Source organism: Hippoglossus hippoglossus, chromosome 6 (genome assembly GCF_009819705.1).
Source record: "Hippoglossus hippoglossus isolate fHipHip1 chromosome 6, fHipHip1.pri, whole genome shotgun sequence".
In the NCBI taxonomy this organism is placed as follows: Eukaryota; Metazoa; Chordata; class Actinopteri; order Pleuronectiformes; family Pleuronectidae; genus Hippoglossus; species Hippoglossus hippoglossus.
This window is the reverse complement of record NC_047156.1, coordinates 7385475-7413003: the sequence shown is the minus strand read 5'-3', so window position 1 is coordinate 7413003 and position 27529 is coordinate 7385475. Positions and strand designations below refer to the sequence as shown.

At 43.9% G+C, this 27529-nt stretch overlaps 3 protein-coding genes across 9 annotated transcripts in view; 1 reads left to right on the top strand and 2 right to left on the bottom strand.

Annotated features, from left to right (window-relative positions):
• Positions 1-12415, top strand: part of mob2a (MOB kinase activator 2a) — a 60179-nt gene extending 47764 nt beyond the window's left edge. For all 4 annotated transcript variants that reach the window (XM_034589181.1, XM_034589180.1, XM_034589178.1 and 1 more), the window contains exons 2-5: positions 5244-5404; positions 7116-7209; positions 10673-10797; positions 11571-12415. In XM_034589181.1, the coding sequence (XP_034445072.1) occupies positions 5244-5404; positions 7116-7209; positions 10673-10797; positions 11571-11890 (700 nt within the window). In that variant the 3' untranslated portion in view covers positions 11891-12415. The remainder of the gene's footprint in view (positions 1-5243; positions 5405-7115; positions 7210-10672; positions 10798-11570) is intronic.
• On the bottom strand, positions 1034-17018 carry kcnj11 (potassium inwardly rectifying channel subfamily J member 11). Of its 2 annotated transcripts, XM_034589176.1 has the most exons (3): positions 16905-17018; positions 16489-16668; positions 14277-16104 (listed from the first exon to the last, which is right to left on the bottom strand). In XM_034589176.1, exon 3 carries the CDS (start codon positions 15686-15688, stop codon positions 14534-14536), a length of 1155 nt encoding a protein of 384 aa, XP_034445067.1. In that variant the 5' UTR covers positions 15689-16104; positions 16489-16668; positions 16905-17018; the 3' UTR covers positions 14277-14533. The 2 variants fall into 2 exon arrangements, 1 of the variants encoding a protein (XP_034445067.1); XR_004614214.1 differs by lacking the exons at positions 16489-16668; positions 16905-17018 and adding an exon at positions 1034-1046 and having other exon boundaries at positions 14362-16215.
• A 723-nt stretch (positions 17019-17741) lies between these two features.
• The window catches only part of abcc8 (ATP-binding cassette, sub-family C (CFTR/MRP), member 8), a 48714-nt gene continuing 38926 nt past the window's right edge, over positions 17742-27529 (bottom strand). For all 3 annotated transcript variants that reach the window (XM_034589171.1, XM_034589173.1, XM_034589172.1), the window contains exons 28-40: positions 25974-26140; positions 25187-25414; positions 24433-24525; positions 23564-23666; positions 23187-23291; positions 22751-22871; positions 21898-22028; positions 21725-21803; positions 21491-21599; positions 20805-20908; positions 19688-19821; positions 18622-18684; positions 17742-17879 (exon numbers count right to left, since the gene is read on the bottom strand). In XM_034589171.1, the coding sequence (XP_034445062.1) occupies positions 17742-17879; positions 18622-18684; positions 19688-19821; positions 20805-20908; positions 21491-21599; positions 21725-21803; positions 21898-22028; positions 22751-22871; positions 23187-23291; positions 23564-23666; positions 24433-24525; positions 25187-25414; positions 25974-26140 (1575 nt within the window). The remainder of the gene's footprint in view (positions 17880-18621; positions 18685-19687; positions 19822-20804; positions 20909-21490; positions 21600-21724; positions 21804-21897; positions 22029-22750; positions 22872-23186; positions 23292-23563; positions 23667-24432; positions 24526-25186; positions 25415-25973; positions 26141-27529) is intronic.

Genomic DNA, 27529 nt, shown 5'->3' with positions numbered 1-27529 from the left:
ATCAATCGCTTCCTTTTGAACCAAAATCAATGTAGGAGCCAACCCACTTCCAACAAGGTTACGTTTGCCAAGTGTTAAACCAGTAGCTCGGCCTTATCCCCCCACTCCTCCTTTTTTTCCTGTCCTTGTCACATGTGCGTTGTGATGTTGATGAGGCTCCATTATGATGCTGGCAGGGGGTCCTTGCGTACTCTGCAGGCCTGAGAGCCACTCAATGGGGTTTAGCACAGGATGACAAGGGGAGAAGGAGATGAGGTAGCCAGAACTGCTAGGATAGGGTCAGTAGTTAAGGTGTGTGTGTTTGTGTGCGTGCCCTGACTCTCATTTACTGATTTACAGTTCCGCTGCAGCCCCCGGTGATGCTCCTGATTAACTGGTGGCAGCTGGACGTTCTTTGTTTTTCTTTCCCTCTTATCTCTCCCGATCTAAAAGTGACGAGTATTTGTGTTTTAGTGCTTTAAATATAAAAATAGGGAGCAACTTCAACAGAGCACTTACTTTGTGCACTAAAGCATTGCAAAGCCGAACCTCTGGTTTAGTCCATCCTTAACTCTGTCTCTTTTTAGCCCTGTAATGGCTGCTGTGGTTCAGCTTTGGTGTGCGTAGACTGCCTGCGCTCCTCCGTCTGTGGTTTTTTTGGGGGGGAAAGAGCCATTGCGTCTATTTAATTTGAGTCCTGAAATAGATCAGGAGGCCAGGCCTTGGAGAAAACTGATCCTCCTGACTGAAGCTGAAGCCTCAGTCACTCAGTTCTAATCCTTTGGCTAATGAATGGTGAGATATCCTCTTGCTATTGATGTTTTATGAATGCTAGAGTGGAGCGAGCAACTTCCTGACATTCGATTGATTATTTTTCTAACTTATCAGCTATTTGTTTGAAAGTCAGTTGAGGATAAGGTGTTTGATTTCTCTGCGGTTCCTGAGTAGACGACCTCTGATTGTCTGTGGTGCTTCTTATCTCTCGTATCCTTATCAAAGACGCTGGCACTGTATTGGAAACAGGTTGGGACTAGAAGAGTATATTTTTGCACTTTGGACTTCCTCTTCTTGTTCCTGAGTGATTGAGAAAATGTCCTGTAGTGTAGAGATGTTTTCAGTATTCCTTGAAAATTAGGCTCCTTTCTGTCTGTAGCTTGATCGTATTTGCCTCGTTTGAGTTTAGATCTGGGATCATTTAGCACCAGCTAAATGGTTCATTTTGTACAGATACTTTACTGAGAGCAGACTGTACATGAGTAGCAGCTGGATGGTTTCATTTGCACCCTTGCAGATCGTATTAACTCCATCCATATGCCAATAGTTAGATTCCTTTATGATCCAGAAGGCACCACTTGTGCAATATGTGACTTGGCAGGAGCTGCAGCCTAAAGGGGAAAGTCATTACATGGGTTTTTTATTTGAAAAGGTTTCACTGTTGAGTTTTGTTCAAATCTCAGAAAGACCCAATAAAAAAGTCCAGGCCCACATTGATGGAATCCGTCCATGATTTGGTGTTTAGGTGATAACTATGGGAAAAAATCACTCAGTGTGGTTTGATCATTTCCTCTGCAGAAGCATTGGTGTGTGTTTGCACAAGAGAGAGAGAGAGGTAGCTCTGTAGTAGCAAGTGATTGTATTTTAGAGATTCTTCTCCAGCAGAGCTCTGTAATGTGGCCCCGAGTGATTCCAGGATTAATTGGAAACAGGTTCTGGTAATGAGATGGTATTGTGGTGTACCTGCCAGAGGCCCTGCTCCTCTTTACACGTGTATTTTAGAACCAAGTGTTCTTTCAGTATTCTGCAGTTTGAAGCCAAATCGATGTGTTTTTCACACACTCAAATCAAATCTCGGTGAAGTCACGTGCTCGCACAAACACACATTCTCTCTGACCAGACAGGACTCGCTTCTTCTGGATTTTCTCGAGGTCTCTGGTGGGATCAGGCTCGTGACGCAGCTGTTGTTGGACCAGCTGGGTTGGCCATGAAAAGGGAGAGGGGGCTATGTGTGTTTAGGTGTATATGTGTGTGACAGAGTGTGTAAGTGGGATACTGGTGGCATTGTACAAGAGGAGTGGTAGTGAGTGAAGAAGGCCTGACAGTGGGGTGGTGGGGGTAGTGTTGCCGGGAAAAGTGAAAGGGGTAATAGAGTGGCTAACAGACAGGGTTGAACAGCTGTCAGGTAAGTCACTCCTCAACTCAGCGCCGCTGACCTCCATGTCACCCAACTATACAGCCCCATTTCCTTATTATGTTTATTGCAGATAAACATCAGGCTGTGTGTCTTCCTGCTCCCCAGCCTCCACGTGAGCTTCAGAGGTTCAAATGGCATCAGTTTTGCACATGTGATGTTTTATTCCACCAAGCCTGACCAGGGTTTTCTGGATTGTGAGCCTGTATCACATGGACTGGTTCCTGTTGGTGCCAGACAGGCTGTGGCAGCAGCCCCCCCCTCCCCCTGCCCCAGCCCAGAGACATGTGCCTGGCCCTGGCCTCACTTCCCCTACACTCCTGCCTTCTGGCCTGCCATGATCTGCCCCTGATCTGGTGAGGAGAAAGAAGCATCTGTTGCCTTTTATGGCAAAGACTTGCCTGGGAGAACTTTACCAAGAACAGACGTGTGTGTGTGTGTGTGTGTGTGTGTGTGTGTGTGTGTGTGTGTGTGTGTGTGTGTGTGTGTGTGTGTGTGTGTGTGTGTGTGTGTGTGTGTGTGTGTGTGTGTGTGTGTGTGTGTGTGTGTGTGTGTGTGTGTGTGTGTGTGTGTGTTGTAGTGAAGGCAGACTATGTACGTATGAGGGGAGGAGTGTTGGCATAGAGGAAGTTTTCTTTATCCTAAAATAAACGAATGGCTCCAGAATTTCACCTCCCCTTACCACACAAATGTTCGCAAGAAGCAGAGAAGGCATTTCTATGGAAAATTATGAAATTACAGAGGGAGGGAGAGTCGCAGGAAATGGCTCAGTGCAACAGAATGTTTTCAAAAGGAAGGGGTGGGCGGGGGGCGAGAAAGAACTGACTTGAACCTTTCACGGGAACGGAACAGTTTTCTGAAGTGCTTAGCGAAGCCTTTGAAAAGTTGTGAGAGCTGATGGTGTCTGTGGATGAGGCGCTTTCCTCGGGTAAAGCTCTTTCACATGATGGAACATGTAGCTCACAGCGCTAAACTACACAGACCTCATGAATCTGTCTGTGCCCTTATGAGCAGGAAGAAGGGTTTGTTTTTTGGAGGGGGAGAGGAAGCGGACACCGATAAGGAGAAATGAAAGAAACTAATTAATAAGTGAGTAGAGTTCATGGAGGGAGTTGAATAAGGAGCTAAGGGGGCAGGGGGACAGTTAAGGGCAGAAAGATAAAGAAGAGGGTGAGTATGAGACTGAGAGGCCTGAGGTTTTGACCCTGAACAATAGTGTTTGGACAGGTGAGCCAGCTGCCATGAGGAGGAAAGAAGGAAAGGAAATGTCTGAGCAAGGGACAGAAAGAAGGCAGAGCAACAGGAGGTGAAACAGAAAGTGGCCATTAATAATTCGACAGCAGTGCAATCTGCAGTGTCCTTGTTTTTTTTAAATGAGGCCTAAACAAGATAGGAAGAGTCAAATACCTCGATGAGTCATTACCCAACAAATGAGAACCTGAGCCGTGTCGAGTGCGTCTGTGAGTGTGATTCTGCGAGTGTCTTATTCAGATTGTTTCACTTCTATAAGCGGCTCAAAGGCAGCATTTCTCCTGATGGATAAATTAGGACAACAGCCGACATGTAAAAGAGGGGGGGGCAGTTTTAAACATTTACAAAGTATAGGGCTGTGTGCTCTGTGTGCATCCGCCTGTTGACTCTCCTTCCCTTGTTTGCCGAGGAGGAAAGCAGGGCGACGCTTCCTGGAGAGGGGAATTAAACTGCAGAGGGCTTTTGAACACTGTTCTGGCCAAGAGGCCTTGTGCTCCACAGTCCTGTCATGTTTTGTAAGTGTTTATTAGTTCCCATGGATATCAGCTGGGCCTGTGTCAATCTACCTCCTCTCCTCATTCCTTTCTCCCCCCTCTGTCCCCACTCACCCCTCTGTTCTCTAGTCTTTCTAATATCTCTGGCTCCATGTCATCCTGCAGAAAAACAACCTATTTTCTGGGAATTCGTCAGTTACTTGCTGCAAAGTCCAAGTGAAAATGAGAAGGTTCTTGGCTGCTGCTGTTAGAACAGCTTCGTTCGGTCCAGGAGCTGGAGCTGGTGTTTAGACATGAGGACAGGAGATGGGGTGGGGGGGGTGGTGAGTGCGAGACAAGCGGAAACTAGGGTCAGCAGAGCTACGATAAATTCAGGGAGAAAACTGAAACTCCCCTGTCCTTAAGCAAACTTAAACAACAGTAGCAGAGGAAAGAAGGAGCTAAATTAAGATGTAGTGGACAAGCTGTGAAGAGGAACAGAGTCTTTACAAGATGAGGATGAGGACTGACAAAATACTTTGACTCTTTATAGCTCTAACTTGTCTAAGCTCCTGATCACATTAGTATATATTTTGTTCCCGACTCACTCTCAATCGTCTGGTGTTTATTTGCCTCTTGTATCAAGCCTTTCGACTTTTGACCACAGATTGCACTGCCTCCACTGATACAGACTTGGAGCAGGGGGCTGGGGGGGGGGGGAGGTTACAGCCCCTGGAAGTGCAGGAGGAGTGTGATATGACATCCCTATGCTAAAACTAGCAGTGGAAGTACAAGGCGCTGGGGACGGCTGTCTGTGTGGAAGCTATAGACCTAGCGTTAGGTCAGAGGTCAGATTCAGGGGTCAGGTACAGCAACAGAGGAGTCTTTGTTTGCTTTGATCTGTGTTTCGTTGCGCCGATTCTGTTTTCTATGGTGTACAGATATATCTGGGTTGAGAGCTCAGGCCAAAATACATTTATAACATTCTGTCTGCAAAAAGCTTTTTCTATTGACAGTGCATTAACTTTCTTGTTCATCAAGTATTTTATTGCACAACCAACTTTTGCTCATTCGTACTCCACGGCCAGTGTTGGCTCAGCATTTTCTTGTCACTCCGTCAGTATCTGGTTGGATACAAGATGTTTTCACAGTGGCATCATGTAAGCCTGTCTGGAAAAATTCTTATGCTCGTCTTTCATTCTTTACAGGATCCAATTAACTGGTCAAATCTGGCATTTACGTCGCCCATGGGGGCTTTTTAAAAACCTCTCTTTTCCCTTTTTCTTTTTATAATTACCCTTGTCGAGTCCTTTGCATCTCCTTAACCTTTCCTCTTTTCTTCTGTGTTGCAGGAAGTCGAAGGCGAAGCCAAATGGAAAGAAGCCTCCGACAGAGGAGAAGAAGCAGTACTTGGAGCCAGAGTTCACGAAAATCCGTGTGGTGGACTTTGACCTCAAGGAGCTGGTGGTGCTGCCCAGAGAGATAGACCTCAACGAATGGCTAGCTAGCAACAGTGAGTGACTGACAGTGGTGGTAGTTGAGGATGATGAACACAAGGCACTTCTGCTTTTACTTAACCTGAAAAGGTTCTTGTAACTTATCCTTTTTTGGAATAATCGAAGGATTTATCATCATACTTGAGACATAAAAACTCCTTAATGTTACTGTTAGACTTGTCCTCAGGAGTTAGGAATTGTTTTTCCAAGTTGGTATGCACATGTCATCTGGAGACAACGAGATGTTCCAGTGGTGCTGCAGAGCCAAGCCGTTAACAAAATCCAGGCATGGCACAACGCTGAGCCTGTTCCAATAACACCACACACACACACACACACAGCTTCTTTAAACATCATCGATTACTGACAGATTTGTCCGGGTGCAGTGGTTCAGCTCTTATATTTGTCATTCTGAGGACCCATTCTGGAGTTTGGTAAACTAACTGTGTCCCTTCTCACTAGGGTCTTTATTTTGTCTCCCTGACTCTGTTTGGATTTCGTGTCCAAACCATCCAGGTTCTCCTAAGGGAAAAGGAACACAACAAACTTTCTACTTTCCTTTTTTATTTCAGGCTTGGGAAATGGTGTTATAAAACAGATGGGACATTTTTCAAAAATGTAAAGTTACATAAGCTGGTTTCTGTCAACCTCTCACTGGAACACAACCACTAGGGCTGAAAATGTTTTGATTTAATCATTTTTTAATCAAATCAGTTATGACTGAAGTCATTTAATTTAATTCTGGCGATAAGTATAAACCAGCAGTACTTTCACTGAAGGCTTTTCCTCTCGTGCCTATTTTTTCTAGCCGGAAAAGACCAGATGAGTCCTGTGGATGGATTTGTTCCATTAAGGAAAACTAAGACTTTGGTGTGGGGAGGAATCAAAGTCATTGAATGCACCGCAACCATTTCAATATGATATATGATTATTTCCTCAACATGACGTCAAGAAAATCACAGGCCTGTTCTCACAAATTGGAGCCAGACCAGCAGAGCTGCTGCTCAGAGATGCTCAGCACAGAAGCCTAAACAATATTGTGTTCAATGTTTTTAAAGGGTTTTGCCTGCAGTGTTCAGACCTCCCAACGTTCTGTAGGTGTAGCAGCTAATCAACGTAAGAAAGTATTTATATAATAAAAAGGATGGTGCAATAGAGGAGTTTCCCCAGACATGCTGCTGCAAGCTTTAAGTAAATTAACATTTTCTGCCGAACACATACATTTTACAGAATGCGACCATACCAGAAAGTTCCCACATATCGGCATACATCTAACAGAGCTAATGCCTAATGCTTTGTTTGCAGTAAAACGAGCTGCAAGGGAGTTTCCCCCACGGCACAAATACCTGTACAAGTCTTAAGTGACTGGAGCAACAACTTAAACTTGCCAAAGCTCTGGCCTCCTCCTACTTTTCTGATTTGTATTTTTTCTGAAGTTCACATACACAGACACACCGTTGAAGGATGTAGTGACTTCACGGAGTATTGCATGTGACTGTGACTGTTCCATGGATCACTGCGACGAATACACGAAGGCAGCAAGCATTACTGTAGGCGTTTCCTCGACATCCATAGAACGTGACCTGACACAAATAGTTCACTGATATATTCTCACAGGGTTTTAGTCATTCATTAACCTCATTCTCACATACGTATTCACGTGAGCAGCAGACAACATACACTGAATAACGCTGTGATCTCTCTCTCTCTCTCTCATTTCCTCTACAGCGACAACTTTCTTCAACCTTATCAACCTGCAGTACAGCACCATCTCAGAGTTCTGCACTGGGGACACCTGTCAAGCCATGACGGCCTGCAACACGTAAGTTACCTCTGCCACATTTTGGTTTATTCATCACTCACCTGCTCAGCCCCATTGGTTTATTCATCAGAAATCCAGTGTCCCATTGGTTAATTAATCAGGGGACGTCTTCCCCGGTCAGCGACGGGCGACACACAACCCGCAGAGTGCACTTGCATTAATTTAGGTCTTTGTACAATCTGCACAGTCCATCTAGGAATGTGCATTATGCAGCTTTAATGCACTGCAGCAACCTGTATATTTACATAAGAGGTGCAGGACAGCGAACACTGCATATCTGCATCTGCATTCTTGCAACGTCTACTACTGTATGTTAAAGGATGGTTCACGTCTTTGTCAGTTTCCTGACTTTTAGTTTTAGAAAGTGATCTGGTTTAAATGCAATTCCAGTGGATGTGATGCAGGACAAAATCCACAGTTGGTGGTTTAAAGCTCAGCTGTAGCTAATGTGAGACTACCAATATATATATATTAAAAATGATTCCTAAGATCCAAACCTTATGACAGAGACAGGTAATTGAAGCTTGATATTTTATAGTTTAATCATAAACTTTATTATTAACTATAAATGAAAAGAAAAGAAAACACAATACAATACAATATAATATATAGAGCTTGAACAAATTAAAATATTAGCATCTGCATTGTTTTATTTTGTAAAATATAAGTTTTCATATCGGCAAACAAAAACGCAGACAACGATATTGCTGTGAAATATCTGCCGATATACTTTACCAGCTGATAAATCGGTCATTACCTTGTTCCTACCTATGTCACCAAAAGAGTTCACGTTTAAAGTTTGGACTTTGTTCCACGGCTGAAACTGGCTCTGCAGCAGAGAACTCATGAGACAAATTATTATTAAAGTGTCTCTGATGTTTTTAGAAGCAAGTTGTAGCTGCGTTTTTCTCCAAAGGTGTTTAAACGCTACTCTGAGCAATAATACCTCTGCAATAGTTTGAAGACAATCATGACACGGAAGCCAGTTCACGTTAACAGAGGGGAGGTGACTAACTGTAAGTGTTTATCTAACTAGTTTGCCCGGGGTGTGGTGCCATCTATATACGTGAGCCCTTCATTGCCCCTGTGTGTACTCGAGGCTGGAAAAACTTGATTACCCACAACACTCACTACACAGCTCTTAACACATACAACAAGCAACCACACTTGCCCACATGCTCACCGTGGAAAGAAATGTGTCAGTGACATCCACGCCAAACAACACAACCGTTGAGAAATGACATGTGACATATCTGCTGAGAGAAAGAAACTTGTCACGCATTAACCTCTTAGTCAACAGAAGATGTTTCCACTGCTGTTACCTTAAGCTACTGCCACTAACCCACACCCTGAAAAATGGAAGAAGCAAAGGTGCTTTGCCTGCGGTATGTGAAGAGAGGAGGCAGCAGAGCAGATTAACACGTTTTTTGTTTGCGCTGTCTGTTGATCTGTGGAAAACACACTTAATGTGGTAATGAAGGGGAAAAACAGAGTTAGACTAGTTTTTCTCAGGCTTCTCCTCAGATTTGACTAAAATGTTTAATTCATTTTAGATTGATTAAAACTCACTGTCAAAGCTGTGTTTCTAAGACAAGGCCCACCATTTACGATTGTAGCTTACTCCGCTGCCCACTACCCAGAACCCCACCCTTTCCTGCCCGGGCAGGACCTGGCACCCCCACCTCCTCTGTGGTGAAAACTTGACTGAGCCACAGCCGCGACAGTGCCCCGGCCCGAAGGCAGAGCTCAGCACTATTTTTGGAAGAAAATGTTTCCATGAGCTATGAGGGAACGGAACCATTTGGTAGCTATTTAGACCCATTTTATATGGGTGGGTGGATGTGTGTGTGTGCGTGTGTGTGTGTGTGTGAGAGAGTGAGAGAGAGGCAGAGTTGGTAAAACACTTTCACTGTTTATTAGCTGGATTTCTTGGTAAAATAAACAAGCACATTAAGCTTCAGATTCAGGCAGTTTTATTGATCCCAAAGAGGACTATTCACGATCACACAAACAACATCCAATGTTATACGTGTCAAAAAGCACAGGTCCACAAACAAACAGAGGTTGATGAAGAACATCAAGATAAAGATGAATAAATAATAAAGGAGGTAAAATGAATGATTAGATAATATATAGACATTTGTTACATGTGTTATCGTGTAAAAAGCACTCTCAGGCTCTCTACTAAAAATATTCAGGAGAAATTAGATGATAAATACATTTAAACATAAGATTAAAAGAAGACAAAACACTTGTCGCTTAAGTCAGCCATTAACCCAATTGAAACCTCAAGGGAAATTAAATTCAAAAGTTTCTTCAAACTAAGGCAGAACTGCACTAATGTCACAAGGAATTTGTGAAGACTCATATTTACCAAAATTATACTGGAGAGGCCGCAGGTTTGGTTCCCTTTGCTGCGTTCCCTTTGATTTGTGTACGATCACAGGGGATGAATGTCCATCTGTCACTGGGCGAGAGGCGGGGCACACTCAGGACAGGCCTCCAGCGAATCAAAAACCTGACACCACCTTGTGTAGCAGTATTTGTACTATATAATAATATGTATGTCCGTAGATAACTCTCGTCTGTGTGTAGGAGTGAAGGAGACATGTTTGTAGTTCAGCCAGTGTCTCTCCCACACATAAACACAAAGGCTAATCCTGTGTGAGTAAGAGTCTGCAGCCGGTGCTGTGGTCAGTAGGTCTCCTCCTGCAGGGTCACTTCTGTGGACGCTTTACATTCCTCAGGATTCGTAACGTCTGCTCCACTGACTCGCTCGCCCACGCTAATAAAACCCCGCGTTTATATTCATCTCCAGGTCACTGAGATCTTTCTTTTGTCTGTGGCCTCCTCACCGGTCCTGTCTCATCCCCCCCGCCCGCTGCTTGATCGTCTGCTGATCGGCCGTTTGACTTTTTGTTAACCATTGCCTTGTGCCTGCACTCCAGCTATCTGCGTCAGCTATCTATCTGCCTCCGGAAATATTTGACCAGCGGTGGTTCAAGCTTGAGGACTGAGGGGGCGGTTGGTGTCCTGTTAACTCCCTTGACTGCAGGGAATTTGGCCCAATCAGGAAATTGTAGCATCTGGGCACAAGGGTTCAGCAGGTTCACTGAAATGACAACATAATAACTGAGATGCTATGGAGTGTCACTGAGCCATAATGGGTCTTAACAGGTTTTATTCCTGCTGCATGAGGAAATAAAGCAGGTGATGTCTCATACGTCATCTGCTTTCCCTTTTCTGTTTTATTCCAGGAAATACTCCTGCTCATGTCTGAGCTGCTGCTGCCTTAGCTACAATTAATCATTTAAAAATACTTATTTTGATTTGTTATGATTCATTAAAAAACACTTGAGTTATGTAATGACTTCCTACTCCCCAGTAATTTGTCTTTTGTTATTTTGTAATGACTCAGTGACAACAGGCACTGACGTGTTTTCTTTCTCTGTGTCTGTTCTAGAATATACTACTGGTATGACGAGAGGGGGAAGAAGACGAAGTGCACTGCTCCACAATATGTTGACTTCGTAATGAGTCTTTGTCAGAAACTGGTCACAGACGAGGAAATCTTTCCTACGAAATATGGTGAGTGTCTCTGTTTACAGGCCTGTTGGGTGACACGTGAGGTGCTGCTGCCCCCTGCTGCATATTTAGAATACTGTAAATAACTGATGGTCCAACAATTAAGTCTCCAAGTGCTCATTGTAATTTCTCAGAATGTCATAGAAAACTAATAAAACCGGCAAATATTTACAGCTTAAAAATGTAAAATCAGTCATTTATAGTTTTTGTTGCTTGAAAAGTGACTGAAATGATTTATCCAGATCAAAATTATTTGAAATGAATCTCCAGACATTTGATTAATACATTTAGATCTGGTGTTAATATTCTGAGTTTTTGTTTCTGTCAACAACTCGCATGTAAAAACCAATAATGAATTGATCGAGTGTTTGTTCACTGATTGAACCACATACTAGTTTCACTGTGTTCTTTCATTACGAGGATCACACCCTGTACTTTATTTAAAATTTGTTTTAATACATCACGCAGCAGCTTTTAATACTCACAGGTGCAACAGCTGTTTAAGAACCTGCAGCACAAAATAGATATTATATATTATAACTATATTTGTCACTTGTTTTCAAATATTTACATTATCTGTAGCTATAGAAAGTGTAGGACACTGAAAGGTATTCAGTCAAAATGGGGTCACACTGCACTGTTGTTGGTTTTAGTCTTTTCGATAATAAAGAGCAACACCAGCCTTGACTTTTAAATCATAAAGTATTTCTTCCTCAATGTGAATCCTGTTTTTAATCCCAACTCCTGTCTGGTTTTGTTTCCTTTTCTCTTTTCAGGCAAAGAGTTCCCCAACTCCTTTGAGTCCTTGGTGAAGAAGATCTGCCGGTACTTGTACCACGTGCTGGCTCACCTCTACTGGGCGCACTTTAAAGAGACGGTGGCTCTGGACCTGCAGGGCCACTTGAACACTCTGTATGCACATTTCATCGTTTTCGTAAGGGAATTCAACCTGGTCGACCCCAAGGAGACCTGTATCATGGACGACCTGTCCGAAATCCTCTGTGCGCCGGCCCCGCCGCCTGCGCCGGCCCCAGCCCCCTCCAGCCCAACCTCAACGCCCTCCCCTTCCTCACAAAACCACGTGACGGAGAGATGAGCAGGGAGGGCGTGGCGGTGAGACGACAGCCCTGGGGTGATAGAAGATAGAGGAGACAAGGAAAGACAGTCTGGCCCCCTTCCTCGGTGCCAGCAGGACTTAAGAGACCTTCCACTACCCTTATATTTCGCTATGACATCAACCAACCAGCCGCAAGGAAGGGGGGGAGGGTTTCCGGGGAGGGGGGAGTTTGAGGTGGCGGGGAGGGGTTTGTCACGCCAGCAGGAATTGGCGTGAGCGTTCCTCCCAGGGGCAAACCCCTCCCATCTTCTCTGCAATTTAAACTAGGAACAAAAAAGTATGTGTATGTTTTATTTTTTTGGTTTTTATTTCATTTTAATTTTATTTTTTTGTTTTATCGAGTTTTATTTTGTGTTGTGGGGGAGGGTGGAGGGGGAGGTGCGTCCGTTGGCCCTTCACGTCCCTCTGTCCTCTGCCTGACATACAGTACAGGAAGGGGGCTCTGCTTTGCTTTGACCTACTATTGTACAGTGCTGATGTGTGGAGAAGAGGTGTCTCTGCTCACCCGTGGGCTCGGCCGCTCCGCCGCTGCCGGCCCGCGGGCCCATGGCCACTGCGCTGGCCGGTAGGGAGCCATGTTACTGCCTGATGGGGCGATACTAGCCAATCACTGTTTGGGTTGTTTGTGCCGGGGATGATTAAAGCGCTTCCTACTCAGGACCTGAGAGAATACGTCACTGCTGCCAGAGAGAAGTTGCTCTCTTTCTCTTTTTCGTTGTTTTTTGTTTTCATTCTCTGTCCCTCGTTCTCCAGACTCCTCTGTACGACAAATCATGTTTAACCACAGTCACATAATAGCACCTGGTTTACAATCACCCCCCCCCCCCCCCCCTAACAAACGTGTCCCTGAGCCTACCTGTAGAGGGCAGCAAACTCATAGAGAAAACCACAGAAACAGGGAAACGGAGAAGAAAATTTTAAAATTGTATGATAGATTTCTAATCTGATCAGGGGGCGAAAGCTTTGTGAGACAGACTGGTGCCCGTCTGCAGCTGAGTCAGAGCCGTTTCCTGGCATTTCGCTCAGCAGCCGCCGCTTTAAAAACGCCACTGCTACCACACACTGCAGCAGCACAGGAGGACAAAGACATGAGGTAATGTCTGCAGGCCCACAGAGGGGGAGAGGGGTGAGAGTGATGGGGGTGGAGCTGCTCTGCTGTTTAACAGACACCAGTGCTCACGGTGTAAAACTTTAAAAAATAAAATCTTTTTTTTACCTGTCCCTTTAAATTTGCTGTTAAGATTATCAGAGGAGAATTAGGTCAGAAATAATAACAATAAAGACGTCATTACACATGTATAGAAAAATGCACAGTCTGCTTGGACTTTACTGTACAAAGAATCGCAAGCGGGTTCTGTCAGACATAGCCTCTGTATGGAGGAGGATGGGTTTATAATTCTCCTTTTTTATTTATTTTAATTCTTTTTTTGCAGGGTTCTTCAGTTCTGGCTCTCGTTTTTATGTATTTTAATTATTAACTAAGTTAAAAGCAATTTAATATTTTAAGCTCTGCGGATTATAATCTAATAAAAGAGAGAAATGCCGCCGTGTCTCAGTGTCTTTTTGTAAGAATGTGTTTGTGTGAATGAATCGAGAGGAAAGAAACTGAACAGATTTTACCACTCAGCAGTTTTGATTCGTGTGACTCTGGAGGCGATGTGTCATGTCTGAGGAAACAACACATGGTGTCTGAGTGATGTCATCGGGCTTATCTCACCTTTAGTGTGGAGAGAACAGATTAATAACAAAGGAAAAATAAGACTGCATTAAACTGGGGTCATTAAATCTGAAAGGAAAAGTCAATGATAAGTCAGCTGATGATATTCGGATTTCAACATTTTGGAAAAGTTTACCAAAAAATAATGATAAACTAAATACGTGATTTTACTGATAAAAAACACATTAATACCACCAGTTTCATCATCATTCTAATGTATTGGTAGATTGAGGTGATTATCACACCTACATACACTGCATTTCCCAAATGAAGGAAATATATCTCACATAGTTCCATCATCTTTCTGACTTGATAAAGCAAAGTTGAAACAACCTTCTGCTGAATTAGAAATCAACTGACTTTGTTTTGTTTATTTATTGCATCATTTTTGTTTATAGTAGAATAATCACTAAAACATTATTTTAACTTGATTGTGTTATAGGCGACAATGTCATAATCCCTAATCATTTGTTAGATCGGATGTTAAACTGGTAGCATTAATGATGTTTATTATTATAATTGTTTTTATTATTATTACTTTACAACCACATTTAAATAGATTTTTGTAACCTCTCAAATATCAACATGGAGTTCGAAAAATGGTCCTAAACTCTATGGAAATACAAAAACCCTTAAATCACATGTATCCACATCTCACTTCTCCTTTATTTCTCATAGATACATGCAGGCAACTCTGAATCATACAAAAAGATCAAACACGTTCAAACTGGACCTCCTCTTCATCCTCTTCATGCACAGGTGTCACATCTCGGCGAAGTCCGACTTTGTGCTTCATCACAGACCCTGAGTATAAAATCATGTGCGTATATTTGACGAAAAAAACAACAACTTCATACTTGATTGGTTCTCACACAAAATGCTGGTTTACACGAGTCATCAGTTTGTCAAACGTCCATCCGGGACCTGCGCATCGAAGAGGCCTGGCGCCTTCTCACGGACGGCCGCAAGGTGACGCCCTCGCTCAGCTTGAACTGGGCTATGCCCCCCGCCGCGTCCAGCTTCTTGGCGCTGCAGCACGGGGTCGGGGCCTTCACCGTGTTGCCGAACTTGGAGTAGTCCACCGCGTACATGCCGTCCTCCGCGGACACCGTGGGCACGAAGCGCTGGCCCCACAGGATCTCATCCGCCACGTACGAGGTCCGGGCCTGCGTGGTGATGCCGGTGGTCTCCACCACCCCCTCCAGCACCACCACCACCTCGAGGTCGTCGTGCTGCAGGTCGGAGGCGCACATCTCGTACAGGGGACTGTCCTTGTCGATCACGTGGCAGATGATGAGGGGGGACACCAGGAAGATGCCGTTGGTGCCCACCGGGTTGTCCATGTGGATGTCGATCTGGTCCAGCGGCACCACCTCGCCCTCCTCCGTCGTGGTTCTCCGGACCACCTGCATCCGCACGCTGGCGCTGATGATCATGCTCTTCCTCAGGTCGCCGATGCGGACCATGAAGCACAGTTTGTTGTTGCGCACGGAGATGACAGCGTGCTTGCTGAAGATGAGCGTCTCCGCGCGCCGGTTGGCCTGCGCCGTCTTCATGAAGATGCAGCCGAGCATGATGGCGTTGATGACCAGGCCGACGATGTTCTGCACGATCAGGATGATGATGGCGGAGACGCACTCCTCCGTGATCATCCGGGCGCCGAAGCCGATGGTCACCTGCACCTCTATGGAGAAGAGGAACGCGGAGGAGAAGGAGTGGATGCCCGTTACGCACGGGACAAACTCGTTTCCCCTTTGGTCTAAGTCGCCGTGCGCAAAGGCGACGAGCCACCAGATCATCCCGAAGAGGAGCCAGCTGCACAGGAAGGACATGGTGAAGATGACGAGCGTGTGGAGCCATTTTAAATCAACTAGAGTGGTGAAGACGTCCTGCAGGAAGCGGCCCTGCTCTCGGATGTTGGTGTGCGCAACATTGCAGGTGCCATTCTTGGCGACGAACCGAGCTTTCCCTGGTTTCGCCTTGAACTTGGGCTGCACGACTCCCTCGGCCAGACGCGTCAGCAGGTAATCCTCAGGAATGAGTCCTTTCCTGGACAACATAGCGTTCCCATACTACGGTGCCTCCGCCGTGTGGCTCTGAGGGAACTCTCTCTGCCCGGCTGGAGGCTGGAAAAGAGGATTCTTCGCCCCTCTCTCTCTCTCGGGCCTTTTCTCACCGGTGTCAGCTCCTCGGTCGCTGTCGTGCGCAGGAGGCAGAGTCTCCGTTTGGCCCGTTCACTGGAGGTATGTGCGCTCCTCACGTTGCCTCCAGATCAGGCGCTTCACAGCCGCGGCGACGTCCCATGAGAAGATTCTTCTTCCAGCTCCGCAGCTGCCGCCGTCACTCAGCGCACGGATCGACCGTCCGGACGTTGCTGCTGCGCCGCGCCGTGCCGCCCCGTCCCATTGCGCACCGACGCACCGGAGCCTGTGCGCAAAGTAAACTCGGCGAGATGTGAAAAGTTGATGTCGAAGCCCTGTGAGCTGCTGAGCGGAGGGTTTATCACCTTTGGATGAGGAGACAGGTTCATGTGGCGCACTTGGCTCAGCGCTGACTTCAGCCTGGTAACCTGAGCTGGTGGAGAGACCCTCCCTCCTGATACCCTTCCTGTGATCTTCAGTGAGGGACCGTTACGCGTTAGAAGCAGTTCAGTGGTGCAGCTGTAAAATGCCTCAGGCAGCTCACACTCTGAATATACATAAGAAATAAAGGGCACTTTCTGTAACTCACCCTCAGGCTGTTTGGTTTTATCTCCAGCAGCTTTAAGCCTGAATAGAAAAGCAGGCAGTTCACTCACATGAGACAGATTTAAGTCCTGGGTTTCACTCCCTTGTTCCTCTCATGACAGATTTTATTTTACAGACCATTGGGCTTCTCTGGCATCCACATAACTTTCTATGTCACGTGTCAGTCCTGACTCCAGCAGCTGCACACTCTCATCCCACTGACACCATCACTGATCTGTGAGCTGCAGTTTCCAGGAAGCTTCATTTTAATCCTACGTTTCCTGTTTTTTTTTGTATCTGTTTCTGTTTTTTAACTGGTTCCAATTGTTTGGCTTCAATTTTTATAACTATATTATACCTTGATGACTCATTTGATTACAACAGGGTAACAGGTAATTTAGGGCCAGGCGATAAACTAATATCAATAATTATAATAGCAATAATTATCAATAGCAATATAACAAAAGTTCTACATAAATCAATACATTTTCCTATTTTGTAAAGACAGTGAGTAGATATGAGACATAATTGATGGACTTCAGATTTATACAATGTTTTGTTGCTTATCAAGTGTTTTTCGTTCTCTGAAGAGACGTTTGAAACTAGAACCTTCACTCTGAAGCAAAAAAGCATCAAGTCTTAAAACCTGAGTCGGATTAAAGACGTTTTTGTTTCATCAGTGGATCTTTTCTGGTACTGTCACTATTTGGAGGGAGGTTTGAGGAAAGCAATGAAATTATGTCTCAAACCAGATTTTATTATGTAACATTTTTAATTTGATCATTTTGTTGGGAAAAAGAAGGACGTGGATTCTCTCAATGTTTATCAATTTAGAATCTTTGATAAACGTAACCTAACTTGTGTTGCAAAAAGAAATGATGCACTTCAAACTTTTTTTAAAGCAGAGAACTGGAATAAAACTTTTATTTAATCCCCAAAAAGATAAACAATTTATTTATCTATTTATTTAAATTATTGTTTAAATTTATTTAGTTTTCCTTTGTTGCCTAATTAGGTTGTTTGGCCTGTTAATACGGTTGTGACAATATATTTATCTGTCTTTTTTTGTTAATTTTTTTATCTGGATAATTGTCGATATCCAAAACTAATTATCTTTTATCGTGATATAGTTTTTGGCCATATTGCCCAGCTCTACACATCACACACACACACACACACACAAGCACAAAAAACACTCACTATTGTGATCATAACCAAGAGAAAACACTAAAGTGAATGATAATTTATGTTTTATTAACAAAGATTTCATATTTTTTAATGTACAAATATAATACAACGTGATTTAAAAATAAAAGGAATATATTCCATGGGACAATTGCACTTTGAATGTCTTCCTTCACTGCTTCCTGTCTCTTTTTTTTTTGTGCTATTTGTCTGCGCGCACAAAGGAGGCGAAGACGCTGTCCTGCGCGTCCAGCAGGGCCTGGGGTTTGTCGTACTCCAGGATGATGCCCCTCTTCATCACAATCACCAGGTCGGCATTCAGGATGGTGTGGACACGATGCTGCAGGGTGGAGAGCGGGAGGAGAGAACAATTACTACATCAGAGAGAGCGGCGGGCGCTAATCTACAGTGAAACGTCCTGAAAGAGATTTTAAAGCAACACTGTGTCACTTTCGCTGAGCGACAGCGCCCTCTGCTGCCACATGTGTCCGAGCGATGGCTTGGTTTTCATGTAGCGGAAAAAACTAAGCGAATTCACTGAACTGAAACACAACTGAACATTGGATATTACCCATGATCCCCGGCTTCCTGAACCAGAAGAGCTGCTGCTGTAACAAATCCACCAAACCCTGTTTAGAACACTGTTTTTTAATGACTTCTAATCATTTTTAAATGATCTACTGGATCTGATTCTGACAGTTGAAGCTGCACCCATCAGTCAGAAGATGGTACCTGCTCACTAAAGTTACATAGAGCAAGATGCAAGGTTCAGGGTGAGGAGTGGGAATGAAAGAGGAAACATTCTTCTTATTTCAAGTCAGTAAACCATCAAACTCATTTTGAAGCCGCTAAGGTAAAAAAGTTGCGTAATGTTGCTTTAAATAACAGAAAATCATTACTTTTGGTCTTTTAACATGGACGGTTACAGTTTACACACGTCCTCCAGGAAGTCCAGCATCTCCTCTGATTTCACCTTTCCTCCTTTTGTGTCTAATCTTTTTTAAATTTTCACCTTCATCCTGTTCTGTGTACGCTGCACCAGTTTAGAAGAATAGCATCGTCAGTGTGGGGGAGATACTCACTGCTATAGTTACCACTGTGCGGTCAGCGAATGCAGTCATCACCACTTTCTGCAGGATGCTCTCCTGTGAAGAGAGAGAGGGAGAGAGAGAGGAGGGCGACACAATCACACTTACTTTCACGTTAACTGAGAATAAAAGAACATGTCAAATATAAATAGTCGTTTTAAACAGTCGCTCATTCTCCTAAAGCTTATTTATCAAACTGTTTCCTCGAGGGCAGAGCGGCTGCGTTAATGTAAAACTAGAAACATCGGCTCATTGTGGCCCATCATTCAGCAGCGGGTCTTAAGTAAGAAGCCATCATTCATGGACACAGTTTCCCCTCAGGCTCTGCACTGCACTCAGTATTCTCCCTCCATTTCAGTCTCTCTTTCTTTCTGCCTCACGCACACACTTCCTCCTCCTCCTCCTCCTCCTCCTCCTCTTCCTCTTCCTCCTCCTCCTCCACTCTGACTTTCATTTTTATCCTCCTCTAATGTATCATTCTCTCTTCCCTTTTTCTTATGTAAAAAAACAATCAGGTAAAAGTAAAATCCATGATCCAAACCTTCCTCTTCTCCCTGCTCCTTTTTCATACGTGGGAATGTGTAAGTATACGTGTATTGTTTTGTTTTGATAAATTGTTGTTGGATTACACTGAAATAAACAAACTTAACTATACTAACCCCCGATCAGAACATGTGATCATCACCAACAGATGGATATGAGACAACAATATCAAAGTTTTGCTTTTCCTGTTTCTATTTACATCTTATATTTTCATTTAAGTTCCATAGAGAAACACAAGAGTGCAGATTTTTCACCCAGAAATTTTAACTTTTACAAATGAATATATGTACTTTTAGAGTTTATAAGGTCATAAAGGTCAAGACTGGGCCTTAAACAAGTATAGTTCCATCTATAAATTCTTTTATTTCTGCTTTTCTTTTGTTTTCATGTCTACAGATGAAAATCAGCTGCTAAACTGTGTCTCCTTCATCTCCTCCACCTCCTCCCTCTTCATCTCCTCCCTCCATCATCACCTCTCCTGACTCAGGGATGCAGCTCTCTTAAAGCACACACTGACCGTTGCCATGTCGATGGACGCCGTGGCTTCGTCCATGATGAGGATGCTGCTCTTCCTGACGAAGGCTCTGGCCAAACAGAACAGCTGCCTCTGACCCTGACTGAAGTTCTCCCCTCCCTCCGTCACCGTGGCATCTGAAAGACAAACAACAGACGTATCTTTAATACTTTAAATCGAATATAATACACAACACAGCCAATATTAATCTTCTAAGTTCTATATATTTAGACCGTAAACTGTAAAGCATTAAGCCTCAATTACATTTCTTTGTCATGGGTTTGATGACAACATATTTTTTGGAAAACATCAATCAGGCCTAACAACATAATCATCCTTAACTGGATTTTTCATATTTTCTTCCTGTTACATAATAAAACCTTGAAAATACAATCATTAATTTCAACTGTCTCATCATGGCCGCATCAACGAGGCGCCTCCCAGCAACAGAGAACACTATGTTGTCGCAGCGCTGTTACTAAACTAATGAATCATTAACTCCTGGATTACAGAACAATATATCTTATGAAACACGCAGCTCCCCTGAACATAAATTAAAGCAGTGAGTAGCTCAGTGTCAACATGTCACACACCTACAATAACACAGACATTTGTCACTGTCACACAGGACAAGGGAAAGCAGCTCCGTGTCTCCTGAGGCAGAAACACATCAGGTGAGTTGAGCAGCAGCAGCAGACGACCACATGACAAACGACCAACCCAGAGGCCAAGTGCATCAGCGTGCCCAACATTCATCATGTACAGTATAGGTCAAGTCGATGAGGCACGTGGCCACTCGGCTTCTATCGGATCTGATCCTGAGTCTGCTGCAGTGTGCAGCTGTCGGGTCTGTGCAGGACGGAGCAGCAGCACACATGATACAGCTCAGCTAAAACATTAATGCTCCTGTATTCTGATACAGATGCTGGATCTTTGTGTGGAGACACGCGAGCAGATGACGGATGTGATGATAGACTAGAAGAAGGAATAATAGTTTCCCTCGAACACATCAGCAAAACACAATCAGCATAGATTTACATATATTTATGAGTAAGTTGAAATTCAGTGCAGATACAAACGAACGAATCTGGATCTTGTGAACAAAGACAGATTTCCTCACCCAGGCCTCCAGGAAGGAATTTAACGATGGGCTTCAGCTGAGCAATCTCCAGAGCTTCCCACAGCATCTCATCTGTAGCCTTCATCTCTGGATCCAGGTTGAACCTACACACACAACACACAACACACAACACACACACACTTTGATCAGTGAATCTTTTTATAACGTTTTCCCAGTTTGATCTATAAAACATCATAAAACTGTGAAACCCACTGCCCATGGTGGTCAGTCCAAACCTCAAAGATATTCAGTTTAATAAGAGGACAGGATAAAAGTTAAAGTAAAGTTAAAGTAAAGATCAAAATTCATCGTGATCATCAAACATGTAAACCTTTACTTGTCTGTAAATATACTTTTCACACTGGTCCATGAGATCTCTGCTCATCTCCTCTTCTCCGACATGACTAAGCTTTTATAGTCACTGCTGCTGGAGTCTAAAAATAAACTTGTCTCACAGAAGCGTTTTCAGAGGAATGTCCTCTTATCTCAAACCCCCTCTCTGCTCCACTTGTGCTTCTAATAAGTGTCCCTGAAGTGGAGCACATTCAGCACAACAGCTCCTGTAACTGTTTCCCCTCTGCCTCCTGAATCCATCTCAGTCAGACCGTCTGTGTGACCACATCTAAACTGCTGTGAGGAGTCTTTCCTGTTGGTGGAACTGAAGGTGACGTGAAGGTGCACTGTACCGGATGGTGCCGCTGAACAGGATGGGGTCCTGGAGGATGATGGACAAGCGAGACCTGAGGGTCTGCAGCGGCAGCTTGGCGATGTCGATGTCATCGATCACGATCCTCCCTGTGAAAGGAGGAAAAACAACCATCACGCTCAGACACATCAATCGGGTTTCTCAGTATTTAAGACATTAGGTACAAAGCTGTTTCTGGCTTGTGTTGCATTGAGAAACCTTTTAAATGTTTTACCCTCAAACATGTCGACCATGCGGAAGAAGGCCAGGGAGAAGGAGGATTTGCCGCTGCCTGTCCTGCCACAGATCCCCACCTGAAAAAAAGCCAATAATCAACCAATCAGCTAATAAACATCGTAAATTTACAGACTGTTTCCTTTGTTTTTGTTCGCTCAGTTGTTTGTTTACCTTCTGTCCGGGGCTGATGTTTGCGTTGACATTTTTGAGCACCGGCTTCAGCGTGGCGTCGTATCGGACGCTCAGGTTCTGGATCTTGATCTCTCCCTGCCGGGGCCAGCCGTCAGGAACCTGAGACACAGCTGAGACGGACACAGACACGTCAGTGGAGGGAAGATCTCAAAATTTTCCATAGACTGTAATTAAAGATGGTCGACATGACAGCTCCTCAAAAGTGAAGCCAAATTATCGCAATCACCCCCTGGTGGCGGTGGTCGTAAACCCTGACTCCTCCATGTTAGCAGATGGGACCAAACTAAGAAATACAAGCACATGTCGAGTACATTTTTCTTGAAGATTGTTTTAGGTCACTTTAGCTAGTTCTTATCGCACTATGTTGTTTGTTGATAAGTTATTTGATGTTATACAAACACAGTGAAACGTCATGATTGACAGCTGAAGCGTGTGTATTGGCAGGAACTCGATACCGTGGCTCCATCCCCCGATCGTGTTTTGACTCTGGCTCCAGATGACGTCATGTTTTTCTTACACTTTGAAATTCAGGAAAGACGTCAGGACTATTTGTAAAATAATTGTTGGCTTAGAGGCAACGTGGATGGTTGACAGATTATTAAGGGATGTAATTGCTTTAGCTGAAGGAGGATAAATCAATAATAAACCAGTCCTAATCCCCTTGGCATTATGTTTCCCTACTCGAGTTGACCGTGCTAAATTTAAACTTCATCCTGAGAGACGAAGAAATCATCAAGATTCGAACCCCCTGCAGAGAACAGGTGTGAGTTATTGCGGCTGAATTAGTGAAAGTTTAATTTAAGAAGAAGTGAAAGTGTGTTGCTGCACTCACTGAGCAGTCCCTCGAAATTCTCTGGTTCAGTGTGGAGCAGACCGTTGATTCTCTTGACTGAGCCAAGCTGCACCTCCATGTCTGCCAGGTTTCGAACCATCCAGTTCATGTAGTTGGACACCTGATACACGGAGGGGAGGAGGTGGGTAAATGTCCCCCGCACGCGCGCACACACACACACACACACACACACACACACACACACACACACACACAGTCCTCTCAGGCTAAAGACTCTGTCGTTGCTGAACCGGCTGTGTTTACAGGATCACTTCAATACACAGCACATTAAAACAGGCAGATAATTAAGCAGGCACTTCATTTTATATATATATATATATATATAGTGATAATAAACACAGAGAATGCATTATTTTTTAAATAGACCAATATATAAAACCAAGTAAACACACACCACATACACACATATTCTCACCATGAGTGCGTACGTCAGTCCCAGCCCCACCAGACCAGTGGACTGCTGGTTGTTAGTGATGGAGGCCACGGCTGCCACCAGCACCACACACGCGCCAATATACTCCTGCAGAGAGAGAGAGAGAGAGAGAGAGAGCATCACTAAATAATAAAAAAAACACATAAATTTAGTGTCAATTAAGAACCTGTCAACAAGAAGCCCTGTGCATGTCAATCTGTGCACATGAATGTGTAAATATCTTAAAGCTCTTAAGTTGGGAAACACTCAAGCTGAACATATCACATGAACTTTATATTCAATGTGAACCAGCGGCTGTGTGACAAACAGTAAAACAGTCGCCAGCACTGATCCATGTTCCAAAGATCTGAGGTGGTTACCATGCGGACCTCCAGCCACCGGTTGGCGGCTGTGAGGAACAGCGAGGCGATGTTGTTGGCGTCTGTGTATTGCAGCAACCTCTGTCTGAACCTGGGCTCGTACCTGTGAGACGGAAGAAATCATTTCATTACGTTACAGACACATTAACCGTTCTCCATCCTGTCTGGTTCTGTGTCTACATCCACCAATTAAACAGAAAGCCGATTATTGGGGAGGGAGAAAGATGAATTATTGAATTAATTTAGGTTCAGGACCTGTTCTTTAAATATAAATAAATAATTATTTCACTGACTGTAATTGAAATCCATTATTCCACCTCTCTTGATTTAAAACCATGACGGGAGACGAGGTTACAAGGAATTGTGTAAATGTATAATCATTTTCCTGTGTAATTATGAAACTAAATGGGTGTCAGAAAGCCACATACCTTTGTAAGATGAGGCTTTTTAATTCTGAAAAATCAAACAAGCGACTGAGCGTCTCTGTTGCAGACTTTAGTTTCCTTAGAATTTGCACCTTTAGGTTAATTGAAAAGTGGCACCAACAGCATGAGGCCGAAATAAGTGTTCAAGCAATTCAACATCATGCTTCCGTAAAATTTCAAGGCTTTGTAGATAAGATTTTTAAGAAAACTTTTCAAACTTTTAGTCCCTAGTGATCCAAAAACCCTCAGTAAGATTTGGCTCCTCCAGAGTAGCTAAATTTCAACAGCAAGTTTCATAACAAGTGGAAAGTAAAGCAAAAGTATCAGATACGTTTGTATCACTCTGAGGCAACAATATCAACATCATTCAACTTGGCTGTTTCAGCCACTGGACTCCAGGACGTAAAGTAGCTACAGTGGGAGATAGTGTACGTTAGTAATGACCTGAGGGCCCTGATGGTGGTGAGACCTTCCACTGTCTCAGTGAAGTGGGACAGCAGAGGGAGTTGGGTGCTGTCCTCCAGCTGATGCAGGTCCCTGACCAGATGTTACAAACACAGCAGAGAGAGAGAACTGTCAACTGAAGCAAGAGTGTGTGTGTGTGTGTGTGTGTGTGTGTGTGTGTGTGTGTGTGTGTGTGTGTGTGTTATTTCTGTACTCAAAACCAAAAGTCGACATCTTTCGTGTTTTTTTCTTTTAAGAGAAACTTGAAAATGTGGAACAGCTTATAAATTAATATTCACAATAACTTCACTTGCTACAAATGTGAAATCTGTCTAACAAGACTCCCAGGTAACTTAGGTTGCACTTCAGAATAAAAGCATGTCCAAAATGCATCTTAAATTATTTCTCAATTGTAACTTTACGTCTTAAAATGAAGGATAATATATTGGCAACAAATAATTTAAATTAAAACAAATAAAAACAGCTACAAGCAGGTAAGAAAACCCTGATGTAAACAGAGACAAGACGATTGTTCACCAAAAAGTTCAAACTTCTGTCACTGATGGAAAACTGCTTCACTTTTATCTTTCTCAATCTGTTAAGTCATATTTTTGTTGAATGTAAAGAGAAATACATACAGTAAATACCTCAAACTTTATCAAAATGTTAGATTTAACATTCTAACATCTAAATGAGGAGAATGTACGTTAGAGACATGTGGCTGAGATCCATTGGTCTGTCCTGTCTGACTCACCTGGACGCCACGCGGAAGTATTTTTGGATGAAGTAGCAGGTGACGGCGAGTGGCAGGAGGGCGAAGAGGAAGACGGGGGTCACGTAGGAGATGACACCGAGGGCGGACACACACAGCAGGGTGGAGCGGGAGAGGCATTCCAGGGTGGTGGGGATGTGCTGGTCGATGGTGTTTGTGTCGGTGGAAAACCTGTTGAGGATACTGCCGAGCGGAGTCGTCTCAAACAGCCTGGAGGAGCCAAAACAGAGCTGAAGTGTTTCTGAACAACTCGTGAGGATTCTTACAAAATCCAGGTCTGATATCTATGAATGTGTGAAATCTGGAACAGCTTGATTAAATTGAAAGGGACAGGTTGTGCTTTTAATCTGCAAAATACGTCAAGCACTTAATTATATTTTATTATGTTTATTATTGTTTTGATTTAAATACTGAGAAATATTATGCTGTGCAGCTGGTTCAGTGTAAATTCTTCCATCTGATTTGCATGTAATTATTCAGACGTCTTAAGTGAGTGTATATTTACAGTATGTGCAGCTGTGTCATGTGCATGTGAGCATCCTAATGTAAGTAATGTCTCCTGGGTGTTGTGTAAAGAAAGCAGATGTTCTGCTGAGTAATGGGGTGAAAAAAAGGTGCTTTTAACGGCGTTTCCTCTTTCAAATGATCTGTTTTAACACAAACACACACACACACACACAGATGAGGACACACACACACATTGTACACATCTCTCTCATTCGCCCTGAGGTAGAGCTGCAGCACACACACCAGTCACTGAGCACTGTACCTCATGGGGGCCAGTATGATCTTGTTGAGCAGGTTGTGGTGGAGCGCCTTGGCCACTTTGAGTCCGGTCCACTCCACCGCGACAGATGTGGCCATACACAGGATGATGCCGAGGCAGCACAACACGCTGAACACCGACAGATACCACGAGTGACTGAAACCACAGTGCTGCAACACACACACACACACACACACACACACACACACACACACACACACACACACACACACACAGAAAGAGAAGGAGAGGGTTACTAAGGACGTGACTGTGTGCAGAGAGAGTGAGAGAGAGCAGGGCCGTCGCTGTCACTCAGTTTGCTTGCTCTGTGATTATAAGCATAATTAAACTCTGGCTGGTTAAAAATTAGCCGTTCAGAGACAAAAAGCAGTGAAGCTTTCAAAGCGGATCTGTCAACACCAAACAGGAGCCTCAGAAAGAGACGCTGCTCTTTTCTGCCCTGAGCTTCAGGTTCTTCTCAGTTTATCTTTTACTTCATTTCACAGTTTGACTGATTCAATCTCAAGCTTTTGTTTTTCACAAAATCGTTTTTTCACCCATTAAATATCACTTTATGCTGCCAGACAGTCAAATAAAAATCAGGACATGAAATCACATAAGCTAAAAGTGTGAACTCTATTTGGTTGATAAACACAGTTGAAAATCTTTAGTCATGTAAATAAATTCATATTAAATGTAAAGTATAATGTCTCCACTTCTTTTTCTTGTACAAATAGATATGGGAACTATCACTTTTGCACGTCTGCACAGTACGGATCCGGATGTGGAGCTGCGTCTGCATGCACTCGACTCTCAATGGAATTTCATTAGTGTTAAATTATAAAAGACACCTTTCAACACAGACAAATCCTTACTAGAGATATAATTTCCTCGTGTAATCCTCTCAATTTTCCTTTCCCTTCCAGCGTATAGATGAACAGAATCACTAAGTGTATTTACAGTGAAGTGAATATTCAGTTTTAAAACATACTCCAGAGAGCTGCCTGCAGTCACATAAAGTGGCATTAATGTACCAGAGACAGCGTTGGACAGCAGATCAGGACTTCCCCGTCCACGAGTGGATTAGTGCAGAGTACAGCAAAGATTAGATAAACCTGGCAGAGACACACTTTGAGGCTCAGCCGGCCAAGATGTCCTCGGCATCCAGGCGACAATCTGTCTACTCTTAACCGCACATTCAGGGAATCAGTGAACGTGTCTGAAGGGAACTGAGGAAGAGACGCCCGCGGCAGTCAGGAGGACAAGGTGCACTTTAAAACGACTCCCGCATCCTTGGCTGACTTGGTCTTCAGTCTCCACGTCAATGTGTGAAACGTGACCTGGCATGTTTGGTTCACTGGATGGACACACACACACACACACACACGCACACGCACGCACGCACACGCACGCACGCACGCACGCACGCACGCACACACACTCACGCACACTCACGCAAGCAGAACTCAAGAAGACACACCCACACACACACACACACACACACACACACACACACAAATATAACCAATGATAATGGAGCTGCTTTTTTGGTCCTGGAA

Bases quoted from the DNA above. Each gene is read 5' to 3' on its own strand.
- kcnj11 (XM_034589176.1), bottom strand. From the start codon at position 15,688: ATGTTGTCCAGGAAAGGACTCATTCCTGAGGATTACCTGCTGACGCGT.